The sequence below is a fragment of the Narcine bancroftii genome, chromosome 9 (assembly GCF_036971445.1).
Source record: "Narcine bancroftii isolate sNarBan1 chromosome 9, sNarBan1.hap1, whole genome shotgun sequence".
Lineage (NCBI taxonomy): Eukaryota > Metazoa > Chordata > Chondrichthyes > Torpediniformes > Narcinidae > Narcine > Narcine bancroftii.
Window position 1 is genome coordinate 22,515,556 of NC_091477.1, and position 23,087 is coordinate 22,538,642.

General features: G+C 38.7%; 1 protein-coding gene across 1 annotated transcript in view; it reads left to right on the top strand.

Moving 5' to 3' along the window:
* The window catches only part of LOC138743526 (protein transport protein Sec24A-like), a 48,270-nt gene that overhangs the window by 5,204 nt on the left and 19,979 nt on the right, over positions 1-23,087 (top strand). Inside the window, exons 2-10 of the mRNA XM_069899019.1 lie at positions 3,643-4,233; positions 13,410-13,580; positions 17,305-17,382; positions 17,699-17,832; positions 18,920-19,101; positions 19,202-19,304; positions 19,593-19,719; positions 20,419-20,528; positions 21,652-21,764. Of these exons, the coding sequence (XP_069755120.1) occupies positions 3,643-4,233; positions 13,410-13,580; positions 17,305-17,382; positions 17,699-17,832; positions 18,920-19,101; positions 19,202-19,304; positions 19,593-19,719; positions 20,419-20,528; positions 21,652-21,764 (1,609 nt within the window). The remainder of the gene's footprint in view (positions 1-3,642; positions 4,234-13,409; positions 13,581-17,304; positions 17,383-17,698; positions 17,833-18,919; positions 19,102-19,201; positions 19,305-19,592; positions 19,720-20,418; positions 20,529-21,651; positions 21,765-23,087) is intronic.

Below are 23,087 nucleotides of genomic sequence, written 5' to 3' on the forward strand. Positions count from 1 at the left end.
TTTGAAATTGTGCAAAGAAAAAGTAATATTTTTGGTGTCTTGCCCACGACTATCATGCCAAAAGCACAGATTATTTGATTGGTTCACATTACCAACTATGTACCTTGCTCTAATCAAATGAGCATATGAGAAAGAAGATAAAAAAAATCTTAATATTATGATTTGATGGGCCTATTCCTAGTATCCAATTTTGATCTCATTGCCTAAGGAAGACACATTTCCTTAGATTAAAGTGCAAAATGCTGACCATATTCAGCAGGTTTTGAGTGAAAGGGGAAACGTTTAGGGGAACCGCACAGAGGGTGGTGAGAGTTGGAATGAGCTGCCAGCTGAAATGGTGACTGCAGTCCTCAATTTTAACATTTAAGAAGAATTTGGACAAATATGTGGTATGGATTGACTGCAGATCAGTAGGACTAGGCAAAATAATATTTTGCACAGACTAGAAGGTCTGTAATATACTATGGTCTAGGTCATATCAAAACTGAAGACTGAAACATTTCAGGATTTGGGCTGATGATCTGTCACGGAAAGTGCCAGAATGAGTTTGATGGAAGATCATTGCTTTGAACTATCAACTATTGTTCTCTCTGCTGACCATGCCTGACTTGACATATATTTCCAACATTATTTTATTTTTATTTCAAATGCCCAATCTGTATGGTATTTTGCTTTAGATTTTGTCTGCATCAAAGTCCTGGCTGCAGGGAGTGAACTCAGGTCTACGTTACTTAATGGAAGGTGGTTTCATTCAAAGCTTACAAATTAGTTGAGCCGTAGCAGTGATCAGTGAATAACTAACTCCCCCAGTTGGAGTCTAGAATAAGTGGTCATATAATGAATAATTTCCTCAGATGGGCTTTGAGCCTTTTGAATTTTATCCCAGGCATTTATAGCTACGTGGTCATTTAAAATGTTAAAGATAGAAATTATACTCTTTGTATTCTTGTTATTTACAATGGTAACTATATTTTTATTATTGCCTGCAAACCATTTTGATATGACCTATTAATGCCATCGATTCTATACAAGTGCAATGTTATTTTTTTGCTTTTATTGTGCTATTCTGATGTTGGTAAATACAGACAATGTTGCTGCTTTTTAAATCTTATTGAGAGTATTGAGTACCAAACAGAATATGGGGCTGGAGTTGGGTTTAGATTAAATCTATTGGAGATTATGGGTTTGCAGACTTATAAGACCTTACTGAATGTTTTGATTTGTCAGACAACCTGACATTACCTATAAATCAAATGGATGGCTTGCAATGTGTTTGGTTTTCTACGTGCAAAATTACTGCTTTTTTTTCATATTAATTTGCCATATAACCTTGAGACAAAATACTTAAAATACCAGAGTTTTGCAATAAATGTACGAGAGGATTACGGTGCTGAGACAAACTTTCACTTTTTTCCACAATTTTCTCAGCCTGCCTTGGTGTGGAAGCCCATAAGCACTGCAAGAGCTTGACAGAGGAACCAAAGCATTAAAAGTCAGAACTTTTCTGAAAGAAACATTCCGAACTCGGAGGGATATAGCTTGCCACCTGTGTTTAAAATAAGCATTTCAGTACTGTATTATGGTTTTTAAGCATTTTTAGTTGCAAGAAAACCAATAATTCTCATTTTTGAATGGCTGCACAGCCTTGCCTTTGAGAGTAAGTTCACATGTCCTTGTCCTTGAGTCAAACTCAAATTACTAGAAGAAAGAAATGGATGGAAATCTTATTTGTTAGCTTGAAGTCCATATTTCCACTTTGTTTTTCTGAAGAAATGTCACAGGCAAGACAGAAGAGTATAAAGTTAAGCTCGTGGACACCAAGTCTTAGTTTTATATAAGAAGCATTGAAACTTCATTGCCTCTTTGTGCAAATTGAAAATCTATCGATGGCCTTGTTTTGGAATTTCAGTGAATGTTAAAAGACAGGGATAATTATAACTTGCAGAAATCTCTTCTTTCACTTCCTATTTCTTGGATCGTTTGATAATGAAGTTTTATTTTCTCATACTGTCAAACACAAGTTTGATTGCGAGGATGTGAAACTGATTTAATTTTTGTATGTATTGTCTTTATGGCTTAATTGTCCTCACAGAGGAAGACCCAGACTTTTGTCTTTGGTGTACAACTTACTTGGTGCTACTTCTTTGGTGTGCTGTTGGGAAGGGATAGTTGGCCACAATGATTGTAGTGGTGTTGATTGTCCCAGGAGCCCAAGATGAATTTAAGTGTAAGGTAACCTTTTTCTTGTGTGAAGAAATGATACTTGGTAGAGGGCAAGAAATTAACTGGTGGTCTTTTTAAAATCATTAAAGGGGCAATTTTCCTCTGAAGATGAGGAAGTTCATGAAAGATTTTAAAAAAAAAAGATTGTTTAATCTTGATTTGATTAACTGGATGCCTGGTAAAGATGTCATTTACTATGAAGAACTTTGATTACATTTGTATACTAATTGATTTGGATGTTTTAAGTTCAGTAGATTTGTTGAGCCCCAGCTTTCCAACAATATCTTGAGAGTTGGTACTTGTTATGCTGAAAATATCCTTTATTTTGTGCCATAAATATCACTGCTAAATCTCCAAAGCAAGTACCTGGAAATATGACGTGTTTAATCACATTGTATGCCAAGAATTCATTTGTTTTGTGTTGGAACTGAGCTTCCGAATGAGATAGTTGCGGCAGGGTCCCTTCTATCCTTTAAGAAAAGGTTGGATGTGTACATGGAGGTGAGGGGGTTGGAGGGTTATTGGCAGAGAGCGGGAGGTTTGAGCTAGTGGAGCTGTTCTAGTGAACCGGTGCAGACTCGAAAGGCCAACATGGCCTATTTCCGCTCCGTAAATGGTGATATGGTTATGGTTTGTGACATTTACATTTTTCAACTGATTCAAATAATAACTGGAATCAGTTGATCTTAAATTAAAGACAACTGTTAGCTTCTGGGACTTTTAAACAATTGTCATCTCTATCTCATTTCTTACTCTGCAACACATTACATGTTGTCATTGATCAGTTAGAAAACCAAGATTATACATAGAATGGGTAAGCTATTTTTGATGTTTCATTTAAGTACATTCAAATCTTGTAATGTGGTCTAGTCTTGTTCCTACCATAAGATCAGTGCTGTAACCAACAGATAAAAATTCAAATTTGATCAGCTTTTAACTGCATGCTGGTGTTTCTTTTCTCAAGATATCCTCTATGATAAGGATTGAGAGAATAAATTTATTGGGGTATCTTTGGCTTTGTTTTTGTGCATAGTTCCAGATGGCAGTGGCAGAAATGTGTGGTTTGACTATTCAAAAAGGTAGTTGTGGAAATGTTCTTTTAATAAAATTGCTTTTGGAATTTAATGCTTTAGTCAATTACCTGCTGTTTTGTCATTTGCCTTGTTGAAATATTTTTGCCACCCTGTTTTGTCATTTGCCTTGTTGAAATATTTTTGCCGAGATCGATGTTGGCAGAATAGTCTTGAAAATCCATCTGAATGATTATCCTTTGCTCCTTTTACTTAATTTTTGTCATCATTTCATTTTTTCACTGAGATAAAATTGCAGAAGAGATTTGCCTGTTTATAAATTTGAGCTTATATAGGTCTATTTTGTAAATAAAAGGATATTGTCTTAACATCTTCTATCTTTTCCCAGGTCCTGGTCCAAATCAGTTGAGTCAAGATTCTTCAGTTCCCACGGATCAAGTGTACAGTGTGGTTCCTCAAGCACCACATGCGCAACAGTTGCCAGCTAAGAACTTCCCACAGGTTCCTGCTGAACAATATAACTATGATTACCAACAAAATCTTCAGATGATTGGTAATTTTCAGAATGTCAGACAGACTATCAGCAGGCCACCTCTAAGTGGTAATCCACTACAGAAAGTGAATTCTGCTGGTGTACAAAGTGCTTCTTTGGCTGGGTATCCAGGATCTTACTCAAGGATGCCACTGTCTTCTCCAAGTTCATTTACGCCTCTGTCTGTAGACAGTGTTCAGCCGAGACCCTCAATGCCTCCACAATCAAAGTGGCAGTTTGGTCCTCCACAACAGTCCCACCCTGTTAGCCAACCCTTGGCAGGGATGCAGGTAAATCATGCAGTTCCAACTGAAGGAATTGGCCAGGGGAATTTACCTTCAGTGCCTATTTCCACCACCTATGGAATGGCTTGTCCAAATCCAGCAATTGGCAATCAATATGGTAACGTGGCTGGAAGACCTACAACACAAAATTACGCAAATCAAGGTGAGATGAAATTTCTGCATTTCCAGAAGTATTGGTGATATGGCTAGAGATGAAGGTTCTTTCTTTTGGGTTTGATGCTACTTTCAGTAAATGGAGATGTCTGTATCTCAAATGATGAGCTAATTTTGCTTAGAATTAAACTTTAACTGCAGGGGCATTAGTGAAATTAAATGACAGGGCTGGTTTGAGGGGCTATGTGCTGAATTGTTTTTGTGTGTTTCTCTTGTGAACATGTGTGTATCCCAGCATAAACATTTAAAAGATCTGTGGATTTTTTTCCAAAGTGAAGATGTGAGGAATCAGTTGTGTAATAACAATAATGCTGTACATATACTAAGTGAAACATAAAAGTCTGAAGATGCTGAGATTGTAGTAAACACACACCGAAATTCTGGAGCAACTCAGCTGGTCTTGCAGCGACCATAGAAGATAAAGATATATTGCTGATGTTTCAGGCCTGAGCCCATCTTCAAGGAATAAGCACAGGAATCATTCATTGCTTCTTCCTCGAAGAAGGGCTCAGGCCTGAAATGTTGGCAGTATATCTTTTATCTCCTATGGATGCTGCAACACCAGCCAAATTCCTCAGAATTTCAGTGTGTTTTTAGTATTTTTACTTAATACAGTTTGAAACCTTACCATGTAAAGGATTTTCATGCAATATTTTGACAAGAAAGTAGAGTAGTTTGGTTTTGAACAGAATACTGTATTCTTTACAAATTATCTAAGAATGATAAGGTCATTGTCTTTAAAGCAGTGAGAGTCTGATCATTTCAAGATACTTGCTAAAAAGAGTTCTGGAGTATTTGGATATGGTTTTTTTTAAAAAAACTCTTTCCTTCTGATAGTACTCAATTTGAAAGATTTAAAGTAATTGAAACAGCATATATAGTTGACTAGCTATTTCTTGAACTATGTAGCTTATATTGTGCTTTACTGCTCACAACTTTGCTTTCTAGTAGAAAGTGAATTGCTAGTGATCCTAAGATAACAATGAAAGCTTGCTAATGCTGGAAATGCTTGTAGACCTTTGTTCTGATTCCCATTAAGGGCAGCCTTAAGGACAGTGTCTCATGGAAGGGTTGGAATTTTTTGGTATATCAGAATTTCTTGTCTTGAAATTTGGAGTTTTGTAGCAGCGTATCATAGCGCAAACATTCATAATATAACCATCTTATAACATTTTTATTTTTTTTAAAGTTAAAATAATAGGGTACAAAAACTGTTCATTGATTATTCAGAAATCTGAAGGCAGTGGGGAAGAAGCTGTCCTTGTGTCATCTTTAGGCTCCTGTACCTTTTTCCCAATGGTAACAAAGTATGGTCTGGGTGGTGGAGGTCTTTGAGGATAGAAGTTGCTGTTTTAAGACACCACCTCATGTAGATGTCCTTGATGGAGTGAAGTCTGGTGCCTGTGATGTCACAAGCCGAGTTAACAACTCTCTAGTTTTTATGGCTCCTCTCTACCAGTCAGTGATGCCAGAATGCTCTCCACGATACCCTCGTAGAGGTTTGAGCCTTCAATAACATACCGAATCAACTCAAACACTTCACATGCATCAATGTGGAGGTTCCAGGACAGATCCTCAGAGATGTTCGCCACCCAGGAATTTGAAGTTCTTGACCCTCTCCAGTACTGGGCCCTCGATGAGGACTGAGCCGTGTTCCCCTGACTTCCTTCTGAAGTCCACAATCATCTCCTTGGTTTTGCTGACATTGAACGCAAGGCTGTTGTCGTTAGACCATTCAACGAACTGATCTCTCTCCCTCCTGTACGCTTCCTCATTGCCGTTTGCGATTCTGCCGTAAACTGGCATCATTGGCAAATTTGTAATTGCCATTGGAATTGCGTCTGGCCACACAGTCAAGGGTGTATAACGAGTGGGCACAGCACGCATCTTGAGTGTGCCTGCATTGATAATGAGTGAGAAGGAGATATTGTTTCTAATTTGCACGATGGACTTCTGATGAGAAAGTCAAGGATTCAGGTGCATTGGGGTGGGGAGAGAGGAGAGGTACAGAGTTTGTAGTTTCTTGGCCAGCACTGGGAAAGTAATGATATTGAAGGCCGAGCTGTAGTTGATGACGAGCAGCTATATGTATGAATTGCTGGTTTTGAGGTTATTCAGGGCTGAATGGAGAGCCAGCGATATTGCATCTGCTATGGAGCAATTGTGACGATAGGCGAATTGCTGTGGGTCCAGATCTTTGCTGAGGTACATGTTAATTCTGGCCATGACCAGCCTTTTAAAGTACTTCAGCACAGTCGAAGTTGGTGTAGCCATTGAGGCACCTCACACTGCTCTTGGGTATTGGGATGATTGATGCCCTTTTGAAGCAGGTGGGAACCTCTGACTGCTGCAATGAGAGGTTGAAAATGTACATGAACACTCCGGCTAGTTGGTTGGCACATATTTTCAGTACCCTGCCAGGTGTGCCGTCAAGGCCTGATGCCTTGCGAGGGTTCACCCTCTTAAATGATGTTCTGGTGTTGCCCTTGGAGACAAATATCAGTGTCCTCAACCTTTCAGGGATTTTAGTAGGCACTCTTTGGTGGTTCTTTTCAAAACGGGCATAGGTGTTCAGCTCATCGGGTAGTGAAGCAGCACAGCCATCTATAGTGTTTACCCTTGCTTTGTAGGTTGTAATGGCCTGGACTCCCTGCCATAGCTGGTGTGTACCTGTCTCTTCATATCTGCTGGTTTAATAATTTTGCTTTATTTACATTTGGATTTTTGATTTCTAATTATGATCTAGGTGTGGATGCAAACACTATTTATAATTCTGTGGAATTATAATACTGTTGGCAGTATTATGAACAGCAAAGAGGATGGTGATACGTTGTCATGGCTTTCCGTCGAGATAGAGAATAATGGACTTCATTCCATTTTCCACAGAGCAAAGATGCCTGTGCTTGTATTTGCTTATTGTGTACTTAATGTTGCACACCAAGAAGCACGCAATACTTCACAAATCGATCAACTAATTCCACTGTTGAGGTCTTGGTTGGATTATTCTTGGGCACCTGACCCTCAAACTTACCACCATGGATGGGCCCTACCAGGAGCATAGCTCCAGACAGCATCACTCTTGGGATCTCAAGACCATACCAGCCTCTCCATCTTGACGAGGTGTCAATCAACGGAGAAGTGATGGATTGTAGCAACATAAAAACAGGCTGGGAAGATGAAGTAAAAGCTGAAATAAAAGTAAGAAATGCTGGAAGTACTTGGCAGGGAAGGCTGTATCTGTGGGGAAGAGCAACACAATCTCGAAGGCAGTTTGTCAGAATTGGGAAGAGAAAAGCTCATTAAGCTGTAGGAGGAGTGATGGAGGGCTTTGCTGATGGGGTAAAAGAAGCAAATGGATGGGGAATAAACTCAGCAAGGTTAGATGGTCAATGAGTGAATAAGAGCAGTAAGAAAGTAAAAGAACATTGGTAAAAAGAATATTTGATTTGTGAAATGCAGGTCAGGCCCTTGTAACAAAAGTCAATATACTGAATCTTTATTAAAATACTGGCCCAATTTGGTTTCCTGTTTTTGGAAAGAAAATTGGGGTCTGAGAATGGGTTCTAGGGGTGAGGGTATATTGTTACGAGAATGGATTATAGAAACTGAGTCTGTTTTTCTTTGGAACGAAAGAGCCTGAAGGGAGATTTGATAGAAATAAATCTATGAAGGGTCTGGACAAGATGGTTAGTGGAGAGCTGTTTTATTTGGAGGGGTCAGTCAAGAGGTTAAAATATAAAATTAAGGTGAATTAAGAGTGATGCAAAGAAAAACATGTTTGCATGGCATGCATGTGAAATCTAGATTATCATTCCTGCAGATTGAGTGATTATCTTGGAGAGAATTTGGTAAATATGCTGAAGAAAAATTTTGCAAAGCTATGGATTGAGCACTAGCAGGAGTTGCCCCAGGACAAACAATCATGGAGACTATTCAGTCCATCATACCTTTCAGTACTATGACCATTTTATGATTGCAAGTTGAAAAAAAGGTTTATATTTTTTAAAAAACTGCAGAGGCTAGATTTCTGAAATGTGCTGAAAAACTCAACAAGTGGGCTACATCTGTGGAAAGAGAAACAGTGTTAATGACGAGCCTTTTGTTGTCCTGTTTCCTGTGCATGGGTTTTAGGGGGAAAATTAGCAACTTTCTGGCTTGATGAATAATGTCGACATACAGTACAATTATCTAAAATGGTTGGGACTGGGCCCATTTTGGATAATCTATATTTTTGGATATCTCGTCATCTTTTTAAAAACCGCTCAGTCGCAACAGCAAACCCCTTGTAAATAACAAGGGGAGGTTTTTTAAGCATGAAATAATGTTTTAATTCTCACCTGAAAAACCTGAACAAAATAAGATGAATCCAACACCAAAAATTCAAAATTCCATACAGAGGTTTTTCCAAAATTTTTCAACCTGTGACATCAGTTTGGCTCTGAAAAAATTTCAGATAACTGAGGATCTCAGATTGTTGCTGATATCCTCATTAATCCGAAAATTTCAGAGGTAAAATGTCATTTTGGGTTTTAAAAAAAAAATTTGCATAAATGAGGATTTCTGATTTTTCTGCTGTCTAAGTTTTAGAAGGATTATGGTAGGTGCCTGGAATGCTTTGCTAGGAGTGTTGATGGAGGCTGGTACAATAGGGACATTCTGTAGCGGTAGCTACACTGTTCCTGAAAGAACACACACAACCAGACGGGTTGAGCTCAGTGAGCAGACTGGTTTATTGCAGGCTGCTGGGCTGTACTTGTACTCCCAGCCCGGACCTGGTTGAGAACCACGCTGGAGGGCGCTGACTTCACCCGGGCATCACGTGGTCCCCCAGCACGGGCTTCTGAGCCCCACGCTGGGAGGAAGAGAAAACCCTCGACGGCGCCATTTTGGCCGGCTGCCCCGCCGTGTGGCTTACAAGTGGGGCCGGTTCCCCTGCCTAGTGGTGAGCCGCCACAATTCAAAAGAATCTTTCATAGACACACATATGTAAGAAAAATAGAGGGTTATGGGTGTGAGATAGGGAATATTAGACTGTTGTGAAGTAGATTTGCATGGGTCAGCATAACATTGTGGGCAGGAGGGCCTGGACTGTAAAGTAATATTCTCATAAGAGATGAGGAGCTGGCAATAATACGCCAATTGTAAGACGGTGGTAATTATGTTCATATTGGAAATAGCTGAATACTTATATAGCTAACTTGGGCTTTGAAATATTGGAAGTTTGGAAGGAACCACTCCAGCACTGATACTGTTGCAAAACCAAATTTCTTGACTTGTTCCTGACAATAAATTCTAATTCTAAAGGGGGTTGTGTTTGGAACAATTATAGTCATAATTAAACTTTGCAAATAGCCTGGTGAGCAGATCAAATGCAGGGTTATTGATAGCTCTATCAAGTGGTTTGCTGGTATCTTTTTAAACCACTTAGTGAAAGTTCATAGTTGCTAACATTATTCCTCTGAATTTTTCTAAATGGCCTGTTAATAATAGCTTCCATAATAACTTAATCCAGCATTTTCACAATGATGTGTCAGTCTAACTGATTATAATTCCCTGCTTTTTGAGCCCCCCCCCCTCCCCCACCTTGAATAGGGGCATTGAATTTGCAAATCTGATGTGGTAATTTCTGATTCAGGAAAGTTTGGAAAATTGTAACCCATGCATCATCTTTCTCTGCAGTCACTTTTAATAACTCTAAGCAATGTTGGGTTGTAATCCAGTTCACATTCCTGGGAACTTCTTGATGGTAGTTTGTTTCTCTCCCCTGTCTTGACCTGTAGATTTAGAACACAAGATGTTTTAAATGTCAGTCATCTTCCATGAAGATAATACAAAATATTTGTTCAATCTGTGCTGTTCAGTGATGAGCAAGGAGGAGCCCAAATCTACCTTAGCTATTTTTTCAAACATTTTGTAAAAGTTCACACCAATTGTATTTTTATGTGACTTTCTAAAATTTTTCAATTATTGACCATCTTTGCAACAGAATGCATTTTTAACTTGGTCATTTATCTCTTGGTCTTTTTAATTCTCAATGGAATGCATCTTTGAGGTTGTAAAATTTTTCTTAAATATCTCCTTTTTTTAATTAATTTGACCACTGCAGCTTTTTTTGTTTAAGTCAGACCCAATTTTCTCACTCAAACTTTATCTAATATCTGTCATGCTAAGATATCTCCTTCCTTAAGGATTATTTACTCTGAGATCATTAATCAAGTCCCATTGTACATAACCAGATCTAAAATAGTTAGTCCCACAATTCCAAGAAACTGGCCTGATTATTCTTTATCAACTTGTCCTCAGTCCTACCTTTGCTAATTTGATTTGTGCGGTCTACATAGATGAATATTACCTGTGATTTTTTTGATAGGCCTTTATTTTTTGTTTGCAAGCCCTCACTGTTTCTTGGTTTATGCTGACTGATGGTGTAGCTACTACTAGGAGACCTACAGATTACTCTCAAAAGCCACTTTTCCCATGTTATTTCATTCTCAAACCAAACTGATCACCATACATAACTTAACCTTCTAAGCAATGATGATATCTCATTTTTATATTGATGTAATTTCTTATTAATTGACCGAGTTCAAAAAATGTTTTTTTTGGCCCTCACTAGGCTATTCTAAAATGTATAGTTCCCAGTTTTGGTAGTCTTTCATCCTTTGTGGATCTTACCAGCTTGTTTCTATTATTCAGTGTTGTGAATGTGGTATACATTCAGAGAACCTGCAATTGTGCTTTTATAATACTGATTCTGGTTGCAGGTGCACTCAGTTGAAACTGTAATGCTGTGCTTTACATCAACCTTAAATTCTTTTGATTCCTCTAAAAGACAAGTCCTGAGTATACTTTGTGAGAAAAATGTTTTTGTCTCTGACCTTCTATCTTGAAGGTCTTTCTGCAACTTGCCTTTTTGCACATCACTACACCTTATCAATAAGACCTGAGAAATGTGAATTTTTTCTCATATTCTGAGAGACTCCCCTAAGTGAAGACAGATGTTGACAACAAAGCTTGCACCTTCAAAGTTCCAGTGAAAAACATGCTGAAAAAGGTTAAAACCTCCAACTGATACCTCCTTGTGATCATTGATTCTTGACTATCAACCAGTAACATTTTCATCAGTGTTTTGAATGGCTGGTGATGAACCACATCAGCTCCTGTCTGAACAGTGATATGGATCCATTCGCCTATCGTAGAAACACATCTAGGGTGGATGCCATCTCACTGGCGCTACACAACCCTGGAACACCTGGACAGCAAAGATACATTCATCAGGATGCTCTTTATTGACTACAGTTAGGCATTTAATACCATCATCCCCTCAAAACTGATCAGCAAACTCCAAGACCTAGGAGTTAACACCCAACTGTTTGAAATTCCTCCGACCGTGGGTTTGTGCCCAAGAAGGCAGTGCCACAAGGGGCTGCAGACTTCGAGGAAGCAGAGGACTGGAGCAGGGCACTTGAGGATGGAAGATCAAGATGGTGGCAGACTAGCAAGGGAGCTCTGTGGCTGAGGGACCATTGCATGCAGTGGGCTGCTGAAGACTTGAGGCGAGGAAGCTGTGGGGTGCTGGAGACAGCTGTCGGGAGACTCCGACTGGACTCCGGACTGCTGGATTCTGGCTTACCAGGTATTGAAACCAGGATGCAAGGAGGTGCCGAGGGGTTCCTGACCATGTCGGAGGTTTTATACAGAGCTTGGGTTGTCAATGGTTTTGTCTGGACCCTGTGCGGCTGTGGAAGCGCTGGAGGTGAATCGATGAACTCTCAGTGACTCTCTTTTGCTTCACTCTGACTGTAAGAACTGTAAGAGGCGGTTAGGCAATTCCTGCCAGTGGCAAATCTCTCTGCCTTGCAGCAGGCAAAAAGAAATTTCATGTAATATGACAGTTTTATTTCTATGATAATAAATTGAATCTTCAATCCCCCATGCAGATGGAACTGCTCTGCCAGCCCCAGGCAAATGCAGAGTGGTTCCAGCTGTGTGGGTGATTATGGATCATGAAAATGGCTGTTGATCCTGCATTGAGGCAGCCGCCACAAGTTTTGTTTTAATGTGGGAGATTCTTTACGGCGAGTTTTGTCTCATTGCCGTACTGACTTGCCGGTTACCTGGAAGACTCTGTGGTGAAAAGTTGTTTGCACCGAACAGGATAATATGGCACCTAACCAGACAAAGCCAATAACATGACACCTCCCAATACTTAGCAAAAAGAGACGCAGGCTCATTGCAGTTGGAGGCAAATTTGCAGACTGATTATTCCAGGAGGTGTGTTATGATTACATAATAGCCACAATAATCTGCTTGGAAATGTGAATAGCCTTTATTTTTTTTCCTACTGGAGTCAATAGGGTCAGATCAATCTATTGCAACTGTGACTAGGGAGCTAATCTGGAATCCAGATCACTTAATCGATGTGGCACCTCAAAAATGCCAAGAGAATCAGTAGCAACGAAATAGAGAAACTCCATAAAGGTGACTTTTAGCGGCGTGACAACAAATGTACATAGATGGCTAATTTACTTAAACTCTTGCACTTGCTGATTATTTACATAATCGAAGCATAATATCGAGAGAGAGAGAGTTGGTGCAAGTAATGACGATATCCATTTTTAAAATAAAAATATTCAATGTAAGCATAATTGAACTGTCGGTGTCAATCAATGAATATCTAACCATGTTGTACACTGACCGGAAAATGGGTTCTAGTCTCCAGCTTCGTTTTACAAAATCGGTTCCTCCGACCTAGTCTTTGTGCTGCCATCACACTTCCCCCTCACCACACATGCTTCAGCCAGAGCAATTCAGGGCCCCCCAATTCCTTAACCTGGCACTGGGGGGAAAAAAAAATACTATGAAACTAAAACTGGTTCTCCTTGGGCACGGTCACATGAAGAAAGGGACAAATAATTACCTTTGGATGTTATTTAAAAAAAAAAATTTTAGCAGGGGAGAAACTTTGGCCAACTTTTAGTCTATGTTACAATTCACAGTCAAAAATGCACTGAGATATTTGCTGAGTTTTCTTCAGGTGTTTTGAGGATTCTCCACCAGGCCTGCAAAATTTAAAGGAATAACTTGATTTAGTTTTGTGAAAAGGAGTACAAGCTGTATGTATAACAAAATATTTTGAGTTAATTGTTGTTTCATTGTTTGCAGGATTGGTTCATCCACCTGTCAGCCAACCATCACACCAGATGTATCAACCAGGCAGGACACCCTTGCGTCCCCCTCCAAGTGGAGGTCCTCCCCTGATCAGACCCGCTCAACCTCTGTTGAATACTAACCATGATGCACCACTGGCTCAGAATATTTCAAGAGACACTGAAGGTAAACCTTCAAAAGAATAGCACCTAGTTTTCATTAATATAAGTGAGCAAATGCTAACTTGTTTTGAATGCCAGTGTGGATATGTATCAGAGTAAATCTGATGGCCTCAGAATTTTAAAGGTGCCAGACAGGCAGATTATGCATACTGCTGGATGTTGCACCTATTAACACCGCCACCCACCTAATTTGCATTGGGCATATGGTGAACGGTGGAAAATCAGTTTAAGTTTAAAGGATGTCTGGAAAATCAAGCCCTGGTGAGTTGGGTGCCAATCCATTGGGACTTCTGAACAATTGGACATCAGATTATTGAAGTTTTATTGTAAATAGAAATTAGTGCTATTCAAATTCTTGTTCACCTCAAACCAGAAAAAAAGTGCTTAAAAGCACATACAGAACATTTGTTTCTATTGAAACTAACTACTAATGATTTATTTCAAGTTTAAAGGGTGCAAAAAAAGTTTTAAAGATTTTTAACATTTTTTCATAATGTATCAAAAACAATTGTATACATTGTTCAGATTTACATTGTGCTCCTAATTTCATTATTTAATAGTATAATCAACACATAAACATTCACATCCACTCTCAGATGCACCCCCTGACCACCTTGACACCTTTTTTGACAGTATCATCGATGCATTATAGATTGTACCAGTACAACCGTCTCACAGATAACCTTTTACTCCATGAGCACTCATATTTCAGAGAAATACACATAAAAGGTTGCCATTTGTGGACCCTCTTTATTTGATTTTCTCCAGTTTAATAAAGAAACTTATATCCTTTATCCATTGTGTTGTAGAATGACCCCTGTCAGACTTCCTGTGTAACAAGATAAGACACTTGGCTAACAGCGACATAAATTCTATCGCTTCTTTCTGCAGGGAATTTAGGGAGTTGTCGGAGATTTCAAATATTTCAATCAATGGCAGGGTTGAAAATTGACTTCAAATATTTCAGCTAGTGGATTTTTAACATTTCTTGGCTAGATGTGGCAAGTAGATTTGGAGTGTTATTCCATGCTGCTCCTCTACTGGAACTACTTCTGCTTTTAAAGATTCCTCACAATGCTGCTGGGTGGAAAGCTTTAGAATTTAGACCTGGTGGTGAAGAAATGTCAGCATATTTCCAAATCGAAATAGGGTGCAATGGGTAGTATTTCTAATATCCCTTTTCAGTGGTAGAGGTGGATTTTGGAGTGGCCGATCAAAGGGGCTGCTGTATAATTTAAAGATGGTGCTTCAGAAATTGAAGAAATGGACTTTTAGGATGAAGAAATGGTGTGCAATCCAATGGGCTCTTCCTGAAAAGTGGTGATTTTTGTTGGTACTGCAGTCAGCTAGGCATTGGAGAGAGTTCCATCATGTTCCTGACTCCCTTTATTAATAGAGGGAAAACTTCAAGATTTCAGTGAGTTGCCTGTATCTACTGAGCTGCTGTCGTAGACACAGTATTTGTGGCTGGTCTAGTTGAATTTTAATAATAATGTTGGTGATGGTAATGTACCCAGATTCCAAGAGTATAATCAATCTGTTAGTGATAGTTGCACTAAAAATGTGCAAGGAAATGCCAGTTACTTGCTACTTGTTTACTCGTGTCTGAATCTTGTAGCTATCTAGGGCTTGCTGCACACCGTTAGAAGTAAGTTTGTTGACCGAAGACTTGAAAATGCAATTGAATGGTCCTTGGAAATTGCAATCCCATTTGATTAAATGAAGCAATTGGAGATGGTTTGGCATGAACTATCATGAAGAAGTTCTGAAGCAATAATGATGGCTTGGATTATTGATTTCTGGTCACCACAGTCCTATTCCTTCATGTCAAGTGTGACTCTAATATTTAATTTATTTTAATTTTACTATGGTTCTTTTTTGGTCACATTCTGCCTTGAGATTAAGGGCAATCATTCTCTCTGTGGAATTCAACTCTTTGATTTGTATTTCCACCAAAACTATGACGTGATCTGCAGTAAAATGATTCTGCCAAATTCTTGATAGCATTATCCATAGCACTTCGAACTACTTTGACAATAGACTGGGTGGCAATGAGGAAGGTTACATTTGTCATGTGAGCTTCTGCATACCATAAACCTTTGCAACATTTAAATAATTTCAAAAATACAAAGTTGGTAATATTAGAATTAGTTTTTTTTTAAAATGTAGGATTTAAAGAAAGGAAAGATGGAGATTTAACAAAATTAATCCAGAGTTTCAGGATGATGCTTGAAGGCTTGGCTGCTGAGAATGTGAGTGATGGATTAGGAATGTTCGTGAGGCCAGAAGTGGAAGAGGATGTACATCTTGGAGATTGTAGAGCTACTGAAGGCTAAGACACAGACATGAAGACAGATTAGAAGACCACAAATGTCATGCCACTTTTTAAAGGGGCGTAGGTAGAAGACGGGTAGCTATTAACCAGTTAGCTTCACGTCTGTAGTCAGGAAAATGCTTGAAGCTGTCATTAAGGATGAAATAGTGAAACATTTAGAATGAAGGCGTTCCATTAATCAGACACGGCTTGGATTCAGAAAAGGCAGGTCTTGTTTGACAAATGCTGGAGTTCTTTGAGGATACAATAGGTGCAATAGATAGAGGGGAACAGGTTCATGTTGTATATCTGAATTTTCATAAGGCGTTTGATAAGGTGCCGCACAAGAGACTTATCAACAAGATGCAGATAAATAGAGTTAGGGGAAGTTTATTGGCATGGATTGAGGATTGGTTAACTGACAGAAGGCAGAGAGTCAGGATAAATGGGTATTTTTCTGATTAGCAGACAGTGGTAAGTGGGGGGCTGCAGGGGTCGATACTGGGCCCGCAGCTGTTCACCATTTACACTGATGATTTGGAAGAGGGGACTGAGTGTCGTGTAGCCAAGTTTGTGGATGATACTAAATTGAGTGGAAAAGCAAATTATACAGAGGATTTGGAGAGGCTGCAGAAAGATATAGCTAAGTTAGGTGAATGGGCCAAGCTCTGGCAGATGGAGTACAATGTTAGTAAGTGCGAGGTCATCCACTTTGGTAGGAAAAATAGAAGAGCAGATTATTATTTAAATGATGAAAAACTGAAGCATGCTGTAGTGCAGAAGGACTTGGAGTGCTTGTGCACGAATCGCAAAAGGTTGGGTTGGAGGTGCAACAGATTATTAAGAAGCCAAATGGAATGTTGATGAGAGGATTGACCTAAGAGGAAAGACTAAATCATCTGGGATTATACTCAGTTAAATTCAGAAGAATAAAAGGAGACCTTATAGAAACATGCAAAATTATGAAAGATGGAGGCAGGAAAATTGTTTTCACTGGTAGGTGAGACCAGAACTAGGGACACAGCTTCAAGATTCAGGGGAGTAGATTTAAGATGGAGATGAGGAAAAACTGTTTTTCCCAGAGAGTCGTGAATCTGTGAATTCTCTACCCAGGGAAGTGGTTGAGGCTACTTCATTAAACATATTTAAGGTTCAGTTAGATTTTTACATTAAAAAAAGGAATTAAGGGATATGTGGAAAAGGGAGGTAGGTGGAGTTGAATCAATGATCAGATCAACCATGATCTTAGTGAATGGGCTGGATGGCCTGCTCCTGTTTCTTATGTTCTTGTACGTCCTTGTGAAGCAATACGAAAAGTACAAAAATGCTTCTAAAATTGTGACTGAAGTGTAATATTATAAAATGTGTAACAGCATGCATTTTATTTTTGACTCAATGATTTAATCTCTTGTAGGATTCAATTCTGGATCATCTGGTGATCAATCTGAAGCTCCTGACAACTATGATACTTTGGAAGGAGGTGGTAAAATTAGTAAGTGAAGTAAATCACAGTATGTTTGCACTGTTTGGGAGGAGAACGAGCTGATTATCAATTATGGTTCATTGTGTAATCAGTAAATATGAGGCTCTAATCTGAGCAGCTACTTAATTGTGAGTATACTCTCATGGATTATGAAAGATTATTTTATAGACTGTGATGCACTGATTTTAACCAGAAATTGGATGATTTATCTTCTTCTGAGGCATCAAATAGCTGAAATATTGTATAGCTTGTCTTCTCTTTAAATAGAGTTATTGTGTTTTGTGTTATTTTTAAGAAGAATTGACCCGATTTTGTTTCTCTACAGTGCAGCCACTTCTACAAGATTTCAAGACTAGAGGACCACTGGGCCATTCTTATCCTTCATTACCTCCTGGGTACCAAAACTTGGCTGCTCCTGGCAACCAGTTGCCAGATCCAGCAGGGTCACAATTTTCTCAGGTGTTTAATGTTCTGATTCTAACTTGTACTTCATCTTTTTGTTAATGAGAAATAAGTTTTTTTTTAAAAACCTGATTAAGGTTCTACTGATCTTTGGAGAAACTGGAACTTTTTTTTTCCCTGAAAGGTGCGAGATCATGGGCTGATGTGATGTGGATGTCTGCTGGCGATATCTTGATTGTGATGGGTGCTCAAATTGAGACACAGCTAAGCTGAAAGGGCAATAATTGGGTTAAAGTATTTATTCCTTCCTTAACCATAACCATATTGCTTATGGTTTTGCCTGGTACAGAACATGAGGAGAAATGTAATTTTAAGAAAAAAAAGCTTTAGATTGTCCTTGTTGGGAGAGTTGCACTCTTCTACTATGAGCAAACAGTTCATGCAAGAATTGCATGCAGTATTTTTAACTTGTTTGCAAGCATGCCTGTTTTGTATTATTGAGTTGTTTCTGCCCAAGTTTAATACTGGGCAATATTATGTGATGGAGGTTAGATCCTTGCCAGTTTTTGTCTCTTTCATCTTCTGGTGTAAATCTGGATAAATAATTTTTGTCTTTGCTTGGGCCCAGTCCTCCCAATGGTTTTGATCCTTTTTTGCTTTACAACAGAATCCTTGCAAAAGAGTTTCATTCCCATTGAAGCAACTTCCATTTCTGCCAGAAATGATTTTAAAATGATCCCAGAATAATTGAAAGTGACCTCAAGGTGTGGCTCTTTGAAAGGTATATATTGGAATTTTCAAGGTTAACATCAAAATGCCTTTTCTTTGAAGTAAAATTATTTTGGCCTCTTGCAAGCTAAGACTTGTGACTTTTGAACTTCAGTCATTTTATTACATGGGTGTTCTTGGCCTGGTTTATGATCAGGTTGGAGAATAAACTTGCAACATTTGTAGGTCAGTTGAATGAGTTATATATTCAAGTATCTCATCACAAAAGTGAGCTGATCAATGATCAGATCAACCATGATCTTAATATGCAGTCCAAGACAAATTTCACTGTGGGTGGCAAAATCGGTTTCAAAGTAATGAATTTTTTTTCTCTGCCGGTTCACATTCTCATCCTTTCAAAACTTGTTCCCATTAGGCTCCGCATTTTAATCAACTAATGGCTGGCATGGGTGGGCTTAATCTCCAGCAGAACCACCAAGCAGAAGGAATCCGACCTCTGAATCTCCTGCAAGACAGAAATATTTTGCCTTCAACTCCAGTCAAAGCTCCTCATCCAAACCTGCACAAGGATTTACAGAAACTGAACTGCAATCCAGAGTAAGTTTGGAGCTTTCCACATCTACTGTATCAAGTTGATGTAATTGACATTTTCAAAATCTTCATTTAATTCTACTCAAGTTGTCCCCCTCTTATTTAGCGTGTTCAGGTGCACCTTGACCAACATCCCTCAAACTCAGTCTTTATTGAGCAAAGCTAAGCTTCCTTTAGGATTACAGCTGCATCCATTCAGAGATCTATCGGTAAGACAAAACTAATAATACACTATTGTTTGGAAAGTGGAAAACTTTTTAATCAGAAACCTTGAGAGGCAAGCAGTTGCTTGATTGCCTTCCCATAGCAATGTGGTTCAATTTAGGAGTATATGGTAAAATGAATGAAATGATTCTTAACAGCATCTGATAGTTGAATGTGCAGGGCTGGTTTAATGTTTTAATTTTTAGAAGTATAACTTTTAATGGAAATGTTTTGTATAAATTTTCCTTTCGACTTGAGTGCATTGTTACTGATTGTTGTGCTTTCTGCTGCAGCAATTGCCTGTGGTTACATCAAGTACCATTGTTAGATGTCGTTCTTGCAGAACCTACATAAATCCTTTTGTTAACTTTCTGGACCAAAGAAGGTGGAAATGTAACTTGTGCTATCGAGTTAATGATGGTAGGTTCAGCAAAGTTTCATAAACTTCAAATAGTTATAAATAGAATTTTTTAAAACTGTGATTTGCAAGGAGAAGAGGCAAAAAGTATTTGCGTGCCTCTGCATAGACATCAGAGATATAACGTGATGGTCGAAGGGAGGTTTGGTCAACTCTTTGAGAGATTTTGACCTTGTGCCACTAAGTCTGCCACCACTTGTATAGCAGAAGAAAAAGCATGTATGGACAACAGAAATAACATTTGAACGCATGGTGAGGAAATGCAAGAGTCCAGAAATGGAAAAGGATATCATGTAAGCAGTAAACTAGTAAATATGGTGTATGCAGTGGGAGAAATGTGAGGGAATATGAGGGAGTTGGGTGGTTTGCCATTGTGGCTTTCTGTATTTAAATGATTATTTCTGTGCTTCATTCAGAATTTGCTCACTGCTGAGCACATAATGGCCATTGTGGAAAATGACTGTTGTCCATACATTGGAGATGGACTTCCTGAGGTTGAATTGGACAGGATGCAGGGGCTATCTGTTTCTAAATAGATGATCAGGGAAGTTTAAGCAGACCTAAGGTCTGCTGGAAAATCTTCCAAAGGCTATAAGTAATGCCTGTATATAGCTGAGCTCAGGTTTGCAAAAATACGTCTGAAGCATATCTTCCAATTAATATTTGAAAATAATTTATAAATGTCTTCTGCTGATACTTAGTTCCTGAAGAATTCATGTATAACCCTGTGACACGATCATATGGAGAACCACACAAACGACCTGAAGTTCAAAGTGCAACTATTGAGTTTATTGCTCCTTCAGAATACATGGTGAGTTTCACCATTATTTTCTTTTTTTTTTAAAAAAAAGGTAGTGCTCTCATATTCAGGCTAATAATTTTCATCTCTGTCATCTCTGCGCAGCTTTTCCACTAATGCTGATCCTCACCGTTTTGTCAATGAAACATATGGGTACAAAATGTTACTCTGTGATTTTTTTTTTTTTAATTTTTTAGCTATACCATTCCCTTTACAACAATCTTTCTGGGGTGTGACAGGAGAATTGTGTCATTCTGAAAGTGGATGAGGAAAGTGTTTGTATTTCCACGATACCAGCATGGAAGGCCTGAAAATTTAAATACTAAAATCCCTGTGTCCCTCCACTCCCTTTTTTTTTAAACCAACGTTCACCAGTGTGAAACCTGGTTTATCACCCTGATTCTGACTGCCTTCTCCATGTGAAGTTCCAAGCTGATTTTCTGCATATTGTGTTGTCCCTGCTTCTCAAATTTTTATCCTTCTTTCTAACCTCCTGAGGTTTCAATGTCCGTTTGTTCAGGAGGATGCGCACACATGTGTAATAGCTTTAATGCAATGAGGTGCGTTAAATTAATGAATGTACTGTATTTTTGATGCAATGTGGCCTTAAAATAGCTACTGTGATAGTATAAATAATGTTTGTCTATGGGATTCCCTCCCACCCAACTTTCACAATGCAGGAGCAAAATGTGCTAGGAAGCTGGAAGTCCAAAATAGAATGTGGTGTCAATTTTCAGCACGTCTGATAACATCTGTGAAGATGGATGGAGAGCTAATGTTTTAGAATATTAACTCTTCATTCTGAGTATCTCCCTTGTGCATTAAGCTTGTTCACCAATGTTCTTCCACTTCTGGAAAAAGTATGTGAAATATCTTCACCAATATTCTTTTCAGTTGTGTTTCAGGCATGGAAACTTAATTTTAATGTTGTTGATCAAGGGATAAATGTTGGGAATTTGTTTCTTTTTAAGTTTGACGACTCGCTTTATTTTGTGTAAAAACAAACTAATTGCAGTTTTTGGTTCCCATAACATGGTTTATTAATTTAGATTGTATGTATTCACAATTTCCATTTGCAGGTCTATGAACGTGTTTCACTGCATGATTAATTCTTCTAATCTATTATTATTTCTAGTTGCGACCACCTCAACCTGCAGTCTACCTTTATATCATGGATGTGTCCCATAATGCTATAGAATCTGGATATTTAAATACTATCTGCCAGTCGCTGTTGGATAATCTGGACACGTAAGATTGCCACTCTTGCACTCCCCACCTATTTTGTAACAAGTTATTTTAAAGGAGCATGCATGGGACTGTGTGGAAAACCTGCCCAAGAGCTCTTTCAATTTTCTCCCTTCTTGCCCTAAACCTGTGTGTCCCCTGGATGTAGATTTATCTACCCTCGTAAAAGTTTATCTATCCATCTATTGCTCAACATATAAAAAACTCTCAGAGACTCACATTCGAAAGAACCTAGTGTAGCGTGCGCACTACCGTGAAGTGTGAAAAGAATGACACACAAGCAGTCAAAGACTGGTTTATTGCACTGAGAGGTTTGGGTGATTAGCATGTGAAAGGCAGGGAATTTCCACCAAATGGTGGAAAACTGCCAGTTATATTTAGAACATTTGGGAAATGGTTGACACAACTTGTCCCAAATCCATGTTATACAACTTTGACTGTCACTGAAGCCTGATGCATCTTTATTTATATTTAAAGCATTCAAAGTTATTGCTTTTATACAGTTGCATTGTGTAGATTTCATTCTAATTAAATGAACTGGGTTAATCATTGTTCACAGGCTACATATCCATAACTCATGGCAAATTCATTCCCAAACTTTGTAGGCCTCAGTACTTTCCCGCCCCACAATAGCATACTTGACATCCTGACTAATACGGACAGTCCCTGGGTTACAAACGAGATCTGTTCCTAAATCTAAGTCTAATTTGTAGGTTCTTATTTAGCGTCAGTTAGTCAAATGTTTGTCTTCGTATATAGTATATATATTTTGACCTTCTATGCATATAAAACTACTGGAGTCAATTTCTTGAAGGATGCACACTCAACACAGTTTTAACAGCAACACGATCTGACTTAAAATAGCAGACAGCGTTCTCCTTACTTGAGCGAACGCACCTGAAGCCGTGTGGAGTCCGTTCGTAAGTACGAGTTGTCCGTAAGTCAGACGTTAGTAGGCTTGGGACTGCCTGTAGATCACAATGAACATTGAATCATGGGTAACAGCATCTCCATGATCACACCAGCACTCCATGGATGTGTACTCAGTCTTTTAATATTCTCCCTCTACACCTGGCTGTAAAGTTAAAACATTGTTTGTTTTTTGTTAATTTTGTGACTATCCCTTTAAGGATAAATAGTTTTTGTAGTGTTACCTTAGTTACTATGACATCATATGTTGTGATATCCAGGCTAACCGAGAGTTTTTTTCCTCATTCTTCGGAGAACCATGGAAGATGCGTGAGATCAAAATATTTTTCTTTGAATTCGTTTTAATCATATCTTATTTCGTGTTAATCAGTTCTTATCGTCTGGTATCGTTATGTC